The sequence below is a fragment of the Nematolebias whitei genome, chromosome 11 (assembly GCF_014905685.2).
Source record: "Nematolebias whitei isolate Nwh7 chromosome 11, NemWhi1, whole genome shotgun sequence".
Lineage (NCBI taxonomy): Eukaryota > Metazoa > Chordata > Actinopteri > Cyprinodontiformes > Rivulidae > Nematolebias > Nematolebias whitei.
The window spans coordinates 36,302,042-36,319,728 of NC_056508.1; the positions used below are offsets into that span (position 1 = coordinate 36,302,042).

Here is a 17,687-nt window from a genome sequence, read left to right on the forward strand (position 1 = left end):
TATATATATATATATATATATATATATGTGTGTGTGTGTGTGTATGTATGTATAGTAATCAACGAGTTGTAACAAAAAAAGGATCGTAGAAAGATTCTACTAATGGAAGGGGATTCCCCAGGATTAACACTTTGCTCAAGAATTTGTGTGGGTAACAAAACAAATGTCCATGCACATAAAGGTGTAGCTATGACAAAATTGTTTAAAAAAAACAACAACAAACAACAGCTTTAAGCAACTGTTGGTATAAATAAGGGCTGTTTTGTAGATGATGGGTCACCTTGTTTGAACGTCTTCTGTTTCATGCTCATTCCTTGCAGCCTCAGGCACTGGGGAATGCCATTAGGGGCATTTTGATGATAATCACCTGCTTACCTGTCCTTTTTCCCACCCTTCTCCCTCCTACTATGAGTGGGTGGCATGCTTTGTTTTTAGAGATTACAAGAAATTCAGCTCCCTATTGCATCAAGTTATTACCATTAAGTTCTCAAGTTTTTAACTGCAGAGCTGCCGACAGCTTGGACTTGTGGCTTCATAAAAGGGGTTACCATGTCACTCCACATATGATTCATCGTTCCAGTAGTAGTATTGAGCAGTGAGCAAAAGAGCCAATCCTTTTGTTCCCCTTGTCTTTCACAATGTTTCCACATACAGTAAGCCCATCCAAGCCCACGTTAAGTTAGTCTGGTAATCCGCCCTTGTCTAGTCAAGACTCAACACATTAGTGATAATAGTTCTGAAAATGCGCCGCTCTGCTCTTAAAGATGATGCCTCCATTTGGATGCAGACAAGCGTCACCATGGCTGGAAATGAGATTTAACACCTCAGCATTGTCAAATTATAAGACCTCTTTCCATACACCCATATTCTGTGTGTGTGTGTGCGTGTGTGTGTGTGTGTGAGTGTGTGTGTGCACGACCAGTGAATGTGTCAGGAGTGAAGGGGTGTGTGATGCGCTACAGACGCAGGCTCGAGCATGTACTGCACAGCGGCTTGTGATGAGCTGTTCTTCCCAGCTATTAGGGTCTCTCCGTTATAGGACGCAGGTCTCAACAAGTCTTCCACAATGCATCCTTCCTTTTATTCCCACAATGCCACATCACCACAGCTCGCTGTGCCAAGAAATGAAATCTGGGAAAACTCATTTAACGAGAGGTTTTTCCACACAATTTTAGCTTCTCAGAGGAGTTGGATTCATTTTTATGCGATTGTGGCAAAATAATTGAATTAAAATATGTTCTTTACATATTTTTTTACATTTATATAGTTCATACATGTATGGCAGATGATTTACTCTCATTGTAGAGACCAAGTTCCAGGTAAAAATTAGAAGAGCTTTAACCTTTTCCATAAAACTTGCTGCATAATTTAATTCTGATGTATTTAAAACACTACATGTTAGTTTTCATTGAACGAAATAAAAATGCCCGCAAAATAGCATTCTCAATATAAACTGAAGTTGTTTTCAATTAGTTTCTCAGAGGCTAATAAAAGTTCAAATAAACTAAATTGTGGAATTTAATGCAGAGTTTTAACAGCATTTATAAATTGGGAACATTACTGCTGCGGGAGATTCTTCAGTTTTTCTACGCTGGTTTAATAATTACAGAGTGAACAAACATCCAGCTAAAACTGTGTAAACGTCAATCATCCACACTGTATGCCAGTTCTAAGTGTCTTTGTGCAGATGCAAGGTTTTTTTTATATTTTGTTAGCTGAATTTGCAGTGGGCAAGCTGCTGCTTGTGTATATGGATGATGGCCTGGCAATTATCACCTTGTCTGCAAGAACCTGTTCCAACCTGCCTCTGCTGGTCCTTCATCTAAACTAAAGGATGGATGCATCAATCAGTGGTGTTGCTTCCAAAACGCTCCAAATATTTAGTTAAGAGCATTAGGAAGTGCTTTTTAAAGTGAAGAGCTCATGCAAACATTTTGGATACATTTGTGGATATTGTAAATTCAGGTAGAGAACATTTTAGAACACTGATAGTCGTATCATCCATCCATTCATCATCTTTACTCGCTTCTTCCTCTTCGGGTCACGGGGGTCACTAGTGCCCATATCCAGAAGTCTCTGTGAGAGAGACGGTGGACACCTTGGCCAGGTCGCAGGTCCATCCCGGGGACACAGAGGCAAACAACTATTCACTCTCTCACTCACACCTAGGGACAATTTAGCCAACCAGCCTAACATGCATGTTTTGGGTCTTTGGGAGGAAACCCTGTCTCTGTTCCTATTTTTAGTATTTACATCGCTTTATAATGTAGCTGTTTTTTGTTTAGTTTTTAATTCGTTTCTTCTAATTACTTTTTCATTTTATATGCTTTTTATATATGATTGTCAATTGTTGTCTGTACCTCATCTGTGTTCTTCATTTAAAACAGGTCTCTCTTGTAAATGAGTCCTCGTGACTCAGTGAGACTAACTTGTATAAATAATGGTTGAATGGAAAAAAAACCCCAAAAAACTGAGTATTCGAAGAAAACCCATGGATGTACAGAGAGAACATGCAAACTCCACCCAGAAAGGCCACCTGTCGGGATTTGATCTGGCAAGATTCTCACTGAGAGGCAACATGTTGGGAGGCAACAACTTTACCCATAGCTTAATTTGTAAACCAAACATTACTGGAATGCAAATAGCGGAGGGGGGGGGGGGGGTGGTGTCTGGGAGTCCTCCCCCAGAAAATTTTGAATGAAGTAGATGCCATTTCCTGCATTTTGGTGTATTTCAACGGGTTGTTAAGCATCTACGTTTACCTACATTTGGAAACACTTGATTCAATAACTATTTTAGAGAGCAACAAGAAGTTTGACCAGCAGCGCTCTCCTTGTGTAATAGAGCACGCTCCACTTTGTTTAAGCAATCTAACCCCCCCGCGTCGACCCAAACCTGATTTTTCCATTACAAACCATGGAAAGTAGGTCTGCTGTCCAGATTGTTGGTCATCCCTCGCTTGACAGTTCCTAGCCCGACTCTTGCTCCTCCTCCGGTTGTTCGTGGCGGCTGGCTGTGGACTCCTGCTGTGGTACAACAGCCTGGTTAGCTCGGCACTCACCCACACCTCTCGCACCTGCTCTAGTACTATCTCTACTGCCACTGCCTTCTTGTGCTTCAATTCTCTGCTGTTTAGTTGTACAATGAGAAGACTTTTCTTTCTTTAATGAAAGTAAATTGGACTAACTTTTCAACATTTTGATGGCTGTTCTAACAAACTGGCGCCTTTGTTTTGATACGTGATGTATGTAACGTGATTACCCATCAAACGTCTCTCTTGTATTTTTAATAAATAATCAACATTAATAACCCACTTACACTGTAAAACTGTTTTGTAGTTTAGCTATGCTGTTTAATTATATTTTTGTATTTTTAATGAAAATGCCCATGACTGGACTTTTAGGGGTGGAGATTTTGCTACTTTAAAGGGCAGCTCTTATGTGATATTAAGAAGCTCGTAAGTGGCTGTTGTGTTTAAAATGAGTGTTTATGTAATTATTTTGAGATTACATATCTAATATAGGTTTTATTTGTTCAAGGCAGTCAAATTTGTTCATAACTTTATTATTAGTAAGCCTGAGAGTTACCGGATCTGAGCAAACCGGAACACATCCTGTCAAAATAAGAGAGTTCCTGGATCCTGTTCCGGCAGGATCCTCAAATTAAGCCCTGGCTCTACCAACTGAGCCACCCTGCTACCCGATAATCATGTCATGTAGCTGAATTTGCATTGCAGGTCTATTTTTGGAACCAAACTCTTCAACAATATCAAGAGTGAAAAAGGGGTCAGTCATTTACATTAAAATATGACATCACCGTCTGTGTTGGGATCTTTGGACGATCAAGGTCCTTAAAGCACAAAATGTAAGAGTACCACTGCCTGCAGCTCCTCCTCCAAGATGGCCGCTAATTAATCACACCTGACGGCCATCAGACTGAGGAGGCTCTCCTACTACAAAAGGCTGCAGTCCAGTGCTACTCTTCGCTGGAGCATATCACCTTTCATGTAATCCTGATTCCTCGGCTTGTTCAAAGGGCCCCTTGTGATCCTTTGATTCTGGACTCCTCGTGTCCTGTTCTGTGTCCCCTGGACCTCCTCGAGACCTGTTCCTGGTTTGCTGACCCCCTTGGGTCTCTCCTTGGTTTGTTCTTTCCTGCGTCTGGATTCCTTTGCCTGGTGCCTCTAATCCGGCCAGTGCCTGCCCTGCCAGCCGCTGGACTCTCTCTCTGGAGCTCCCCGGAGGACTGGACCCCACCTCTGGATCAAACTGTAAGAGATTCACAGAAAACAATCATTCAACCTTTTTGGAACTCTGCCTCGTCCTGACTCTGCTCCTCTACCTCCTCCAGGAGCTGCAGAGGAGCTGTACCTGAACTGTTGTTTCTCACCTTGTAAATAAACACCGTTTTCTTTGTATTCCACCTGAGTCTGTCTCGTTCCGGGTCTCATACAAATCTGGGTTCCCCTCGGTTACGACACAAAAGAGAAGTGTGAAAGTTTCCAGAGGAAACTTGTTAAAACTTTCAGCAGGAATAATTTTTGGTTTGTTTGTCTGGTTTTACTTAAAACTCTTAAAAGGATTTCACAAATTGTTCACTGTAAAGTTTACCAGTTGACCAAGCTTTAGGACATCTTTCCATATGTTATTTCTTTTTGTAACTCATCTAAAAGTTTTTTGTTCTCTAATCATCTTTTTCTTCCCCCTCCTCAGCCTCGTCTGTGTTCTGAAACAAAGCTCAACTTATTCATCACTTATAATCTCTTGTCTGTACAAGAAGATAGACATCAGATCCTGCAGATCCTGTAATATCACCCAACCTCTGACCACAACACATAAAGCTGAACCTCTGGATTGTGTGCACGTGTATGTGCATGCTAAGGGTGCACCATGAGGTGAAAAATTTGAAACGTATCCTCACTTTGAAAGCCAAAATCTAAAACAAATAATGCATGGTTTGATTTTAACATCTGCCGCTTTTATTAATAGGCCAGTGGATTTAGGGAAGTAAAAAAATAAATATAATATTCAGAACAACAAAGTACTTCTGCTCCACGTTAACTATAAATATCACTTCAAATTATGAGTTCAAACGGCTCCAACTGAGAACAATGATGCTTTTAAACTACATTTACTCTAATCCTTTTGCAGATACTAAATAATCTAACGGATTTCTTCTCTGCTGAAAAGCAAAGCATTCGATTAGTTATCATTGTATGATTGAAAAGTTCCTGATCGGTAAATAAGATGTTTGTCTGGCTGCTGTCAGAAAACGATTTAGTCATGATATGGAGGAGCTGAGGAGAACTGTGTATAGAAAGTTAAGTGGAACAGGCAACGTTGTGCACAGGTATTTCCATCTCTTCTATTGCTCATGGCTGAGGGCAGGTGTGTGTGTGTGTGTGTGTGTGTGTGTGTGTGTGGGGGGGGGGGGGGTGTCACAGAAGAGTTTTGCTGGAAGGACTGTAAGGGTTAACTCTTTCTGAACGATTAGTGGGCCAGCAGCAAATTAGGGAGAAACAAAACAGATGTGCAAGATTGTATTTAAAAATATATATATTTTTTTCATTCAACCTTTATTTATACAGGTTAGTCTCATTGAGCCTCGAGGACTCATTTACAAGAGAAACCTGATTTAAACAAAGAACACAAACTCAATGAGACTAACCTGTATAAATAAAGGTTGAATGAGGTACGGACAACAATAGACAATCACATAAAAAGCATATAAAATGAAAAAAGTACATAAAAGAAATTAAATAAAAACTAAACTAAACAGCTACATTATAAAGAGATGTAAAATACTAAAAACAGGAACATGTCTGTGTTGGGTTTTACCATGAACTTAGCAGTTGTTTAAAATCCCTTAGAGAGGCCAAAGTCGACATCTTCCGATCTTTTTGCAAGATATTCCAGGAAAAAGGAGCAGAGTAGGAGAAGGCCCTTTTGCCTAGTTCAGTCCACACTGAGGGAACACTGCAGGTAATAATGTCCTGAGAGCGCACGCTGTAGCTGCACTCATGCAGAGACATGTAGGAGGAGATGTATGAAGGCAACAGACCGAGAAGTGATTTAAAGATGAAAATACCAGTGAGACAAGTTAATAATGACCAGTTAATACAGGGTGCAGTGATGGGTACAGTAGTTACAGCCAGTTATTCATCTTAGCGCACCATGATAGACATCCAACATCTGCAGAGTGCTTGTAGGTGCGTTTATGTAAATAATGTCACTGTAGTCAGTGGAGGGAAGGAAAGTTGCAGTTACAAGGTGTTTTCTAGCATTCAGAGTTAAACAGGATCTATTTCTGAAAAAGAAACCCAGTCTTACTTTCAATTTGGAAAGGAATTATTTGCATTGCATAAAACACAGCCGCTTAAACAATTTAAACAACGTTGTCTTTTCTCATATTAGAACCTCTGTTTATTACTTTTTTCAAAATAAATGTTATGCTTTTTGTTGCATGAGCACCCAATTATAGGATGTGATGAAAAAATAAGCCCTTCAAAATAAGAATGTAACTTTAAATGGCACATGTTTAAAATGTCCTTAAACCTGAACTGATATGGTTAATACATTTTGTTTTTTTGTTAAATTTATTGTTAAACACAGAACTTTGGGTCGAAAACAAATTTTACCAAGAGAACAATATAGTGTATAATAATCTATTAATATTAGAAGGGCTGCAAGCTCCAACATCCAGGTAGATAACAAAAAAGACTAAATCATGTCATCTGGACCAGTCTCTTTAAGTAAGAAATGTTTCATCCCCCATCCAGAGGACTTCCTCTGTCTACAGCAGAGGTGGGCAAACTTTCGGACTCGCGGGCCACACTGAGTTCTAAAATTGGAGCGAAGGGCCGGGCCAGGAACAGATGGATGGAGTGTTTGTGTGATGTTACACCCCAGCGCAATAACAGCCGTCGGGGCACTATTAATTATGGGCGATTTCACCTTCTGCACCACTCAAGCAGCCACTAAGTCAGGATTATATGATAGAACAGTGATTTTATTTACAATAGTGAAATTATTGACTTTGTGGAGTCTTACCAACTTCAGGCTCAAACAACAAATAAAACAAACCACTGTATTTTCTCTTACATGAAGAAAAATAAAATTAAGCAAACCACAAGTCTCTTCCTTCACTATGCTAATGGAATACAGGAGAAAAGTCTAAATAAAGTGGCAGCTCACCTCTACAAACTCCTCACAAAACTTTTTACAACTACAGGATCTAAAGTTGATGACAGGTCAGCTGTGGCAGGTTGGGAATGGAAGCAGACATCATCCTCCTGCAGCTCCTCTATGCAGCATCACAACAGAGTACCTGCACAATAATTCACACGTTTTTGTCTTTCATTATTATTATCTTTTTTTTTTTGATAAGTCACACACAATTAACAGTTTCACACAAGCACACACAAAGCATGACTTACAGCGATTCCTGATGGATGAAAAATAACATCCTGGTCGAGGTTTTCCTTTCACTTTATCCTGGATTCTTGTCAGCAGACCAACAGGTTTTCCACTCAAATTTGGTGATCTGTCTGTTGTGACATTGTTCGGTTTACTCCACAGAAGCTTCATTCTCTCATGGCAGCAGACGGTTATAAAAATCCTCTCTCCGTGTTTTCTCCTTTCAGAGACTCCAGGGTCAAAAATACCTTCATTATCTCAAAACTGTTGTTAATCCCGCAGATAAAATAAAAATTAGGAGATGAACAGTGTCCTTCATTACTTTCATCCAGTAAACCGTAATTTAAAGGACTCTATGCCTTTTAGCTTATTTTGCTAAATCTTCATCAATCAGTTCCACAAGGCGAGTCACAGTCCTGTGTGATAAACTAAATTTTTCTAACTTGTCTTGGCCCTCCGGACACAACAGACCTGCTCTGTTTTAACCATGTTTCTTATTTAAAAATCGCCATCGGAGAAAGGCTTGCTAGCATAGATAGCAGTTAGCAAATGTACTCTTTGAAAACCACAAAAGTTTCTTGGCATAAAAACTGCCTTTGATTGGACCTCAGTGAAACAATATGTTGTTGTCCACCCCAATTTAAACATTCAGCACTCACTGTACACTTTTCTTTGATTAACACATTTTTACAGACGAGTTCATAGGGTAAAGTAAAAATAAAAGCGTAAAAGAACAAATTACTTCTTCTCCATTGTTAATTTGCCTGTAATACACGCCAGTGTCTGTAGTGCGCCTCTACTGGGGAAATGCTGGAACTAAAGGTAAAACGACTCCAGTTTTTTTCCTATTAAATTCAGTTTTTTAAATATAATTTGAACCAGTGGCAATTTTAACCACTTTTTTCCTAAATAGTACCTCAGCACCCCTGAAAAATAAAGCATAAAAAATAATTTAAAAAATATATAGTTTTTTTAATTGTCCAAATTTTGGACAATTTCGGCGAGCCAACTAAAAAGCCAACCTTATTATTTCTTATTCCTTTCATTTATCAAAAAAAGAACAAACTTTCACCATGTTGTATGTATGCATGTATACATGTATTTATGCATGTATGTAATTTTTTTTTTTTTAAATGTATGAATTGTTTGTGAATGTCTATTGTTGTCGTTGTTATCCATTGTTGTCATCACTCTTTGTTAAAATCCAGGTCTCTCGTGTAAATGAGTCCTCGTGGCTCAGTGGGACAAACTTGTTTAAATAAAGGTTGAATGAATATGTATGTATGTATGTATTTATACGTGTGTGTATGTATGTATGTTTGTGTGTATATGTATGTACTTTGTTTGTGTGTGTATGTATGTGTTTGTGTATGCATGTATGTATGTATGCATGTATGTATGTATGTATACATGCATGCATGTATGTATGCATGCATGTATGTATGGATGTATGAATGTATGTAAGAGCTGCAAGAACTTTATTTGTGCCATAGGGTGCGCTGTTGTGTTAGCGTTTAAGCAAATCCGAGCAAGTCTACACAAGACAGAACAGACTTTTTCCTGGGAGGTCATGGACTGTGCTGGAGCATGTAAGGTTCCTCCATTCTATGCAATGCCTTTTGAAGCATCTGTTTCTGGCACTTCGACGCATTAACACTCATATTCATGCATGTGCATGTGCTTCTGCTTGTAAACTAAAAAGATGACTGAAGTCTTGGCTTTATCACAGCTCAGCATATTTTCATGTAAGCCAAACGTTACTAGAAAACTGACACGTAAGATTCCTGTGCAGAACATCTTCATTTTATCCACTTATGTTAAATTATTTGTTTGACAGCTGAAAATAAATGTTTTTTTTAATTAGGTTTTATTTAAAAAAAATTTTTTACATTTTTAAATGTGCTTTTGGACTTGCTCCCTTTTTCTGCAATCATCAGGATTGGAAACTACTGGCATTGGAATCATAAGGACAAGTCTGCAGGATACCGTAGTTTTTATTCAATAAAGCAATATTTTTATAATTTCACCTTAAAAGTTCTGTTGTCTGTTTTATGTTGACATTAATATTTCTTTTCCTTTATGTTTTTTCAGAGCTCAAACACTCGCCCAATTTTTTTTTTTTTATCATTACACAAATCATCAGTTTTCCACCTTGTGTGAAAATCATTAAAACATATTTACGCCTGCAATATGAAAGAATGAATATGGTGAAAATTGTCTTTTTTGATAAAAAAAAAAAGGTTCCAGTTTCAATAAGAAAAGACTTTATTCTCTTTAAAATAAAACTTTTAACACTTTGTGCTGTTACCATTTAAACATCCCAAACAAGTTGTAAAACAGTTTTTAGAATCTAAAACAGTTCAGGCTGTCATGCCAAAAAACACATTATGTGTCATTTACCATTTTACTACTGTTTTACGGTTTTAACACAACAGCAGGACAATCAATGCTTTTATTTTACGTGTCAAAAAAAAATCACCTCAGGTTCTGAGTGTGTTTACAGTTCTCAGTCTTTTCAGTGGATGTAACCACTCTTACACTTGCAACCTCACATAAGAAATAAATTGTGTTCATGTCTCAAATTTCAAAAGAGGAGCACATATGAACTGCATTAACTATGAAGTGAAAGTTTACATTTAATGAGAAAGAAAAATATAATGCTATTAGGTTCTATATGTTGGTGCTTGTTCTCAGGATATCTGGTATCTTTCCCTTCTGACAATTTTTGTTTTCACTTACAAATTTAACTCTTTAAGAGCACGTGTTCACATAACTTACCTAAAACCTTTTGTATGATATTTTTGCTTTGCCAGTATTCGCCCTTGCTGAAGAAGCTTTACTGTCAGATTGCCAAAACCTGCCCGATCCAGATCAAGCTGTCCTCCTCCCCTCCTCATGGCAGCATCATCAGGGCCATGCCGGTGTACAAAAAGGCAGAGCACGTCACAGAGGTGGTCAAACGGTGCCCCAATCATGAGCTTGGAAGGGACTTTAATGACGGTACACTCAATTTGACTTATTCTATTCTTACTGCTTTCTGATATTTTGTACTCTTACATTAAATTAAAGCAAAAATTTAAAGATTATGCTTTGTGCAAGAACATTTGGGCGGCTGTGGCTGAGTGGTTAGAACGGTCGTCCTTCAATGCATGAGTTTAGGGTTCGATTCCACCAGCAGTCACATGCCGAAGTGTCCCTGGGCAAGACACTGAACCCCTCATTGCCTCCGATGTGTGTCCCATCGGTGTATGAATGTGATAAAGCATTACTCTTTGTATAGATATAGTAGAGTCCTGTATGAATGGATAAATGAGGGTACAGATTGTAGTGTAAAGCACTTTGAGTATCTTGATAAGATAGAAAGATGCTATACAAGTACAGTCCATTTACCATTTACATTTGTGTGCAATATAATTCAATTTTGTTTAATTCGGTTTTGGATTTTGTAACCACAGTGGGACGTTATATAATCAAAATGCTTACGTTTTTCCTCATCATCCTGTCTTCAGGTCAAACAGCCCCAGCCAGTCACCTGATCAGAGTGGAGGGGAACAACCTGAGTCAGTATGTGGACGATCCTGTCACTGGCAGGCAGAGTGTCGTTGTGCCCTACGAGGCTCCGCAGGTTGGTACTTTGTCATTTCTGTGAATCAGAGACAGTGAAATGTTTTAATCTGACATAGTTGAAACATCTTGAATATGTACTATGTAGTATATACCTGATAGACACCATTATACTCTATAAATACTGGGTAAGTATGCTTTTATATGTATTACTACCACTTAATGCTGCCATCAAATTATTCTAAAACTCAGTGTGACTGTGCAAAAATAAAGCGATTGGGTTGTTTTGATAAAATTAGAAGAAAAAAGTACAATCTATTATCTTAAAGATGTTGAAAGCTTGTGAAATTAGAGATGAGATAAAAACACTTCTCTTACAAGACAAGTTTATTTCAAAGAAACAGCCCATGTCAGTAAACTTGCCTCAAAGAAAGTACATCTAAAAATAACGATTCTGGGCAAGTTCAAACATGCAGGAGGATAATCTTGTCTGTGACTGCACCTGAAGAGGGCAATAAAAGGCACAAGTGTCTCCTCTCACCTCCCTCTGGTGGTGAGCTGGTGTTCTGGATGGAACTGCAGGAGCAAAATGATCCAGATTCATTTCTGCGGGAAAAAAATGCTTTAATATCTTAATTTATACGACAATAATCCTGATGGAGACCAAGTGTGATTGCAACATGTTAGTCAATTCGAATCTGAACTAAAAATAATAATAATAAAGCATTCAATGTGAGATAAGTGCAAGGACCCAAAAAAGTGCTTTTTGACCCTTTGTTCTTGTTGCTTTGTGTTTCAGGTTGGGACTGAGTTCACCACCATCCTTTATAATTTTATGTGCAACAGCAGCTGTGTGGGAGGCATGAACAGAAGACCCATCCTCATCATCATTACTCTGGAAACCAGAGAGTGAGTCAGTACCATCTGTTCCAACGTTCAATAAAAGTTTTAACTCTTTTACACTTACTTTTACTTCCTTTATTTATGAAAACACACATCATATACAGTATTTATACCATAATGTAATTAACCACATTCAATATGAAGTGTATTTTACAGCTAAACTCGTTGTGGTGCATTTTTATGTGGAAATGTAAAGAAGTCAATTCATTCCAAATGTTTTATTTTTCTAATATTATTCCATTATGTACTTTGTGGAGTTTTATTACCACGTCGTTTATGATGCATGTGCTGTCCTGAATCTCTGTAGTGGCCAAGTGTTGGGCAGGCGATCGTTTGAGGGTCGGATATGTGCGTGTCCTGGTCGAGACCGCAAAGCTGACGAGGATCATTTCAGGGAACAGCAAGCTCTGAATGAGAGCGTGTCCAAAAACGGCAATGCCAACAAGCGTAGTGAGTTGGAAAAAAAAACCTCTTCAGCTTAAATAAAATTGCACATGTAAATGATTAGAGACTGTGACATTTTATCTGCTGGTTTGTTTGGTTGTTGGTTGTAAAAATAAATTAAAAAACAGGGATTGCATGTGTCTGAAATCTGCTTATTAATTATTTTGTTTCTGATGTCCGCAGGCTTCAAACAGAGTCCACCCAGTATTCCCAGTCCAAATATCAACATAAGGAAGAGACGGCACGGAGATGAAGAGATTTACTATATCCCTGTAAGAATTTTTTTTTTAATACAACACAACATTCAATGAATCCATTGATGTATTTCAAATGTTAATCACTATCATGCCTAACCAGCTAAGAATAACTTGTACAAATTCAACTAAGTGTGATATTGTATTAAAATAAAGTGTGTAGCTCTTCTACAAACAGTACAATTTTCTGACCCTTTGTTTTCTGCTTAATGTAAAGAGATTGATGACACTATTTTTCCTCAGCACATTTTTCTCCCATTAGCAGGAAAAACAATAAAAATGAATATTTTCAGCTGTTTGGTTTGTCAACACATTTTGCTGAGTCTGAGTTGGCTGACCACAAGACATACAACTATTTTCAAACCTTTCAAACAAAAAGTTGGGAGATACCCGTTTGGTTTTATTTAATGTGCGTGTTGTGTTTGTGTGCAGGTCCGTGGTCGGGAAAACTTTGAGCTGCTGATGAAGATTAAAGACAGTTTGGAGCTGGTGGAGCTGGTGCCTCAGCCACTGGTGGACTCTTACAGACAGCAAACACAGCAACAGCTGCTGCAGAGACCGTGAGTAACGCTAACACACACAAATCCTTTAAACAAGTTGTGACTAAAGTCCTAGCTTTCCCTGAAGAAATACATGTTGCTCGCTGCCTTCCACGTCTGGTTTTAAGGCTAAGATCTTATGATGAGAAATATTTCATATACATATATTTCATGTACATATTTTGTACACAGTTTTGTTCCACCTCATGCACCACATGTGACGCAAATTACAATAAAGATCCTTGACCTTGACAAGATGCGGTTGTATGTGTTGAGTACAACTCTCAGCTACAACCACATCAAACTTTAGCTAAATATCTGTGAAACTGACTGAGTTACAGCCATTTCTGTGTTGGTTAATGTGGGTTAGCTGTGGCAGCCATCATAATCTGGACTGCAAAACTTAATCAGTTATTAAAATATACCAAATTATTTTTTTCTGAAAGTTTCATTTAAATCTGTCCATTTGGTTTATAACATATTTTGCTAACACATAGAGATGACTTCAAAGAGTCACTACGTGTTAAACAAAGCTCTTTTGAGACCTGCTGGCACTCAGAATATGTTTTTGCGATCAGTCTCAGCTACTATCACATCAAATGTTAGGTCAATATCTGTACAACTGACAGTTATCGCCATTTTCTAGGTTTTAATGTTAGTGGTCTGTGGTAGCCATCTTGAGTAAAGTTGACTTTAAATGTTAATCAGTTGTACGTTTATCTAATAATTTATTTTTTTTAAGTTTGATCCAAGTTCATCCAGCGGTTCATGAGATATTTTGTTAACAGACAGGCACATTAACACTCGTGCACACTGACAAGGGCAAACACGTTATGATCTGTCTTCATCTCTCCGCATCAGGCCGTACCATGGAGGGTCACCAAGCTAAAACGAGTGTTTTTAGCTATTCTACCAACAAACAACTGTTTTCAAAGACTGTTCAGCCTCTGTTCAAACTGTCAAAGGAAACATGCTTTCACTTAAACACCGTTAAAACACAACTCAGTAAACTTTGTATTCTGAGACCATTTACAAAGTGGTGAATGTCTTTGAAACGTTATTTCAAAAAGTCAGAATATAACCCTCGCTTCTTTGGGGATTAGGTTTTTACGAGCACTTTTCCAGCCTTTCATTTGTTACAGAATTTGAATAAAATAAAAGCGTACTAATTCAACTTGCATCTCTCTCTCCTCTATCCAAAAGGAGTCATATATCGTCCCCTTCCTCCTACTCTCCGCTGTCCAACATGAACAAGATGCATTCGCACGGCGGCCTCGGCAAACCGCAGTCAGTCAACCAGATGGTGCAGCAGCCGCAGCAGCATCCAAATGCCAACCCCTCCCTTGCTCATATGGGTAAGTGTTCACCATGCAATGTGTCCACTTTCACCCATCAAGCTCGCGTTCCCATTCAATATGAATCCAGTGCACTTCGGTTCTACGTACACTGTCATTATTTGATTTCTTTCTCGCAGGTTCAAACATGCTCAACAGCAACCACATGCAGGGGAACGGTGACATGAACAGTGGCCACAGCAGTCAGAATTTAGTGTCTGCTTCCCACTGCAGCTCACCGCCTTATAACCCTGACCCCAGCCTTGTCAGGTACTTCACCCTGCAGTGACACTCCCTCTTTAACCAACCGTAAAAGGCCAGCCGACACTCTGATGCACTTCTTGACTATAAAAGATAATAATTGGTGGCATGCCGGCATGTTGATCTTCGTGCCACGAAATCTGTAAATGCTGTGTTTTACAGACGTTTTGATGAGATCATGGCTGCTTTTAAAGGGCTCGCAATCACTTAGCTGTTGCCATAGTGAAGGTCCACCTTAAAGTGTTCTGGTTAAAGAAAATGCTTTTGGGTGGCCCAAGAAGCAGAGCAACTTCTGATTGAACTTATAGCTGCACAGAAATTGTCTATAGCATGAGAGTGATGTTTCACTGTGGTTGTACAGTGAGGGTGCTCAGGGGGTGTTGACCTTCACCATGTCTGCAAGAGCCGCCGTCAACTCTAAAAGCTCAAACTGTGTCTCAGACGTGGATCTTAAATCCTTCACACTGTCATTTTGTATACAGTCACGTTTCCAATGCACTATGGCATTTTTCCTTAAAATAACTGTTTAAGTCGTATTTAATTTAAAAGCTGTTTTTAATTTTCTTTTTTTATGTATATATATTTTTAAGATAATGTGTAAATGCAGTCACTCGACTTGCTAACGTAAACATGACATTTTTGATACAGCAGGTTTTGTCTATCCTATTTTTTTTTTTTCTTTTCTTTTCTTTTCTTTTCTAGACTGTTCTGGTAATTTTTGTACAGTTACACTCTTTTTGCTTTGTATGTTGCCAAGACTTTATTTCATGTGTTTATAATAAAGGTTCTTGACCAAAGCAAGAGTGTCCCTATGAATCATTAATATAAATGCATGTGATTGCTTTTGCTTCCACTGCATCTGTCAGGATGTACAGTTAAATACTTGAGTTTGAGTCTGAGGACAGCATTTGATACTATGTGTCCTAAATATGTAACACATTTAGGAAAAAGTAGCTCTAAAGAATTGTGTATTACAGTAAAATAATTACATTTTCATTAAATGATGTAGTGTTTCAGGCCTGCATAGAATCAAATACTGATAATAATGATCACATATGAATTATATTCAACTGAACAGGAAATTAAACTTTAAATCGATGCGTATGAGCTCGTATTTTAGTCTTCCCTTCAGCTCCAGCTGTGATCTAAGCAGCCCTGCTTTTCTCCCCATACAGTTTTCTCACCAGTCTGGGCTGTCAGAACTTCATTGAGTACTTCACCTCACAAGGTCTCCAGTCTGTCTACCATCTCCAAACTCTCTCCATGGAGGTAACCACTCTGGCGATGCCTTTACAATCCCACACACACACCGACGCGCATGCAAACACATACATTTGCACTCAAATCTATCATAAAACAACTTAAAATGAGAAAAGAGGCAAAACAAAACAGGTTATAACGAGTCCCCAAAAACAATAAAGCTGTTTATTTTATGTATACAAGGTCTTATATAGGGACATCAAACTCATTTACTAAAAGGAGACAAAATTTAAAAATGTTATCTGAGCCACAGGCTACTTTCAGCTGATACATTAACTCCAGTCAGATATACCTAGTATCGTTTCTTGGTTGCAGGTTCATTAATAAGAGTTTGATCTGTCTCACTTGATGTTCTGTTGCTCTTTCCACATCAGAATCAATAATGACAGAATGATCCAACCTTCTTTCTGGCTTCAAAGTTAGCCAGCTGGCAAGAGAAGTCTATACTGTACGGTACTAAATCATGTATTTATCTGGGGTTTTTAAAGGAAAAAATAAATAAATACAGAGAGAGCGAGATCCAATATTCTACATTTCATTTATCATCTTGGGGGACCAGATTTGGCCCATGGCTATTGAAGGTGACATATGGTCTAGAGCATATGTGTCAAACTCAAGGCCCGGGGGCCAAATGTGGCCCTCGTTGACATCTTATCTGGCCCCCAAGATGTTATTCTAAATGTAAAATACTTTTATTACTTTATTTTTTTCAGTAATCTTTGATTAAGATGTCAAAAGTGCAACAGCTAACGTCAAATGAGACCAATCAAACACTTGTTGAGGAACCTGCAACCAAGAAAAGACGTTGGGTATCTGACTTGAGTTAATGTAGATTCTGAAACCGGCCCTTAGTTTGAAAAAGGTTTTAATTTTGGGCCCCTGTTGTAAGTGGGTTTGACACCCCTGTTCTAGAGTATTTGATTTTTTGGTGATTACAGAGGAGTGTTGCGATAAACACAAGGGGGAGCTCATACCCACTAACTGTTTTCTGTTTGTCATTTCACTTTTGCAACCCTCACATATGTAACTTTGTGCCCTCACCAGGATTTAGGTGCGCTGAAGATACCGGAGCAGACTCGCATTGTCATCTGGCGAGGTCTGCAGGACATGAAACAAGGCGCCCCCCTCCAGCTGCCCAACTCCTCTCACCACCACGAGTATCATGGCCAGCAGCTGCTTCGATCCAGCAGCAACATGGCTGCCTCCGCCATGGCGGCCATCGGGGCCGCAAGTGGGGAGCTGCAACGTCAGCGGGTCATGGAGGCGGTGCACTTTCGTGTTCGCCACACCATCACCATCCCCAACAGACCAGGTGTTGTTGGGACGTCTGGGATGGCAGCAGCTGCTGATGAGTGGGCTGACTTTGGCTTTGACATGCCAGACTGCAAAGTGCCCCACAGCAAGCATTCCATCAAGGAGGAGTTCATGGAGAGCGATGTTCACTAAGAGCAAAAATATCCATCTAACTGCTTTTAGTCAAACGTCATCATTCTAACCTAGATTATGAGAATCTTCATGGTGATTGCTGATCAGATTTTAGCTCAGTGATTTTTCCACAGAATCTTCTTTGAAATATTTTGAGTGACATCATCACTTTTTGTGCTGTCTGACAGTTTTGCTTTGACTACCGTATTTTTCGGAGTACAAGGCGCACTTAAAATCCTTTAATTTTCTCAAAAATTGACAGTGAGCCTTATAATCTGGTGTGCTTTA

General features: G+C 38.9%; 1 protein-coding gene across 2 annotated transcripts in view; it reads left to right on the top strand.

Moving 5' to 3' along the window:
- tp73 (tumor protein p73) overlaps positions 1-17,420 on the top strand; it is a 25,098-nt gene extending 7,678 nt beyond the window's left edge. The window contains exons 2-11 of one of the 2 annotated variants that reach the window (XM_037684274.1): positions 10,229-10,415; positions 10,925-11,040; positions 11,779-11,888; positions 12,190-12,332; positions 12,510-12,598; positions 13,013-13,140; positions 14,323-14,474; positions 14,594-14,723; positions 15,890-15,983; positions 17,019-17,420. In XM_037684274.1, the coding sequence (XP_037540202.1) occupies positions 10,229-10,415; positions 10,925-11,040; positions 11,779-11,888; positions 12,190-12,332; positions 12,510-12,598; positions 13,013-13,140; positions 14,323-14,474; positions 14,594-14,723; positions 15,890-15,983; positions 17,019-17,420 (1,551 nt within the window). The remainder of the gene's footprint in view (positions 1-10,228; positions 10,416-10,924; positions 11,041-11,778; positions 11,889-12,189; positions 12,333-12,509; positions 12,599-13,012; positions 13,141-14,322; positions 14,475-14,593; positions 14,724-15,889; positions 15,984-17,018) is intronic. The other variant, XM_037684275.1, reaches the window with a different exon arrangement.
- Positions 17,421-17,687: the final 267 nt, after the last annotated feature.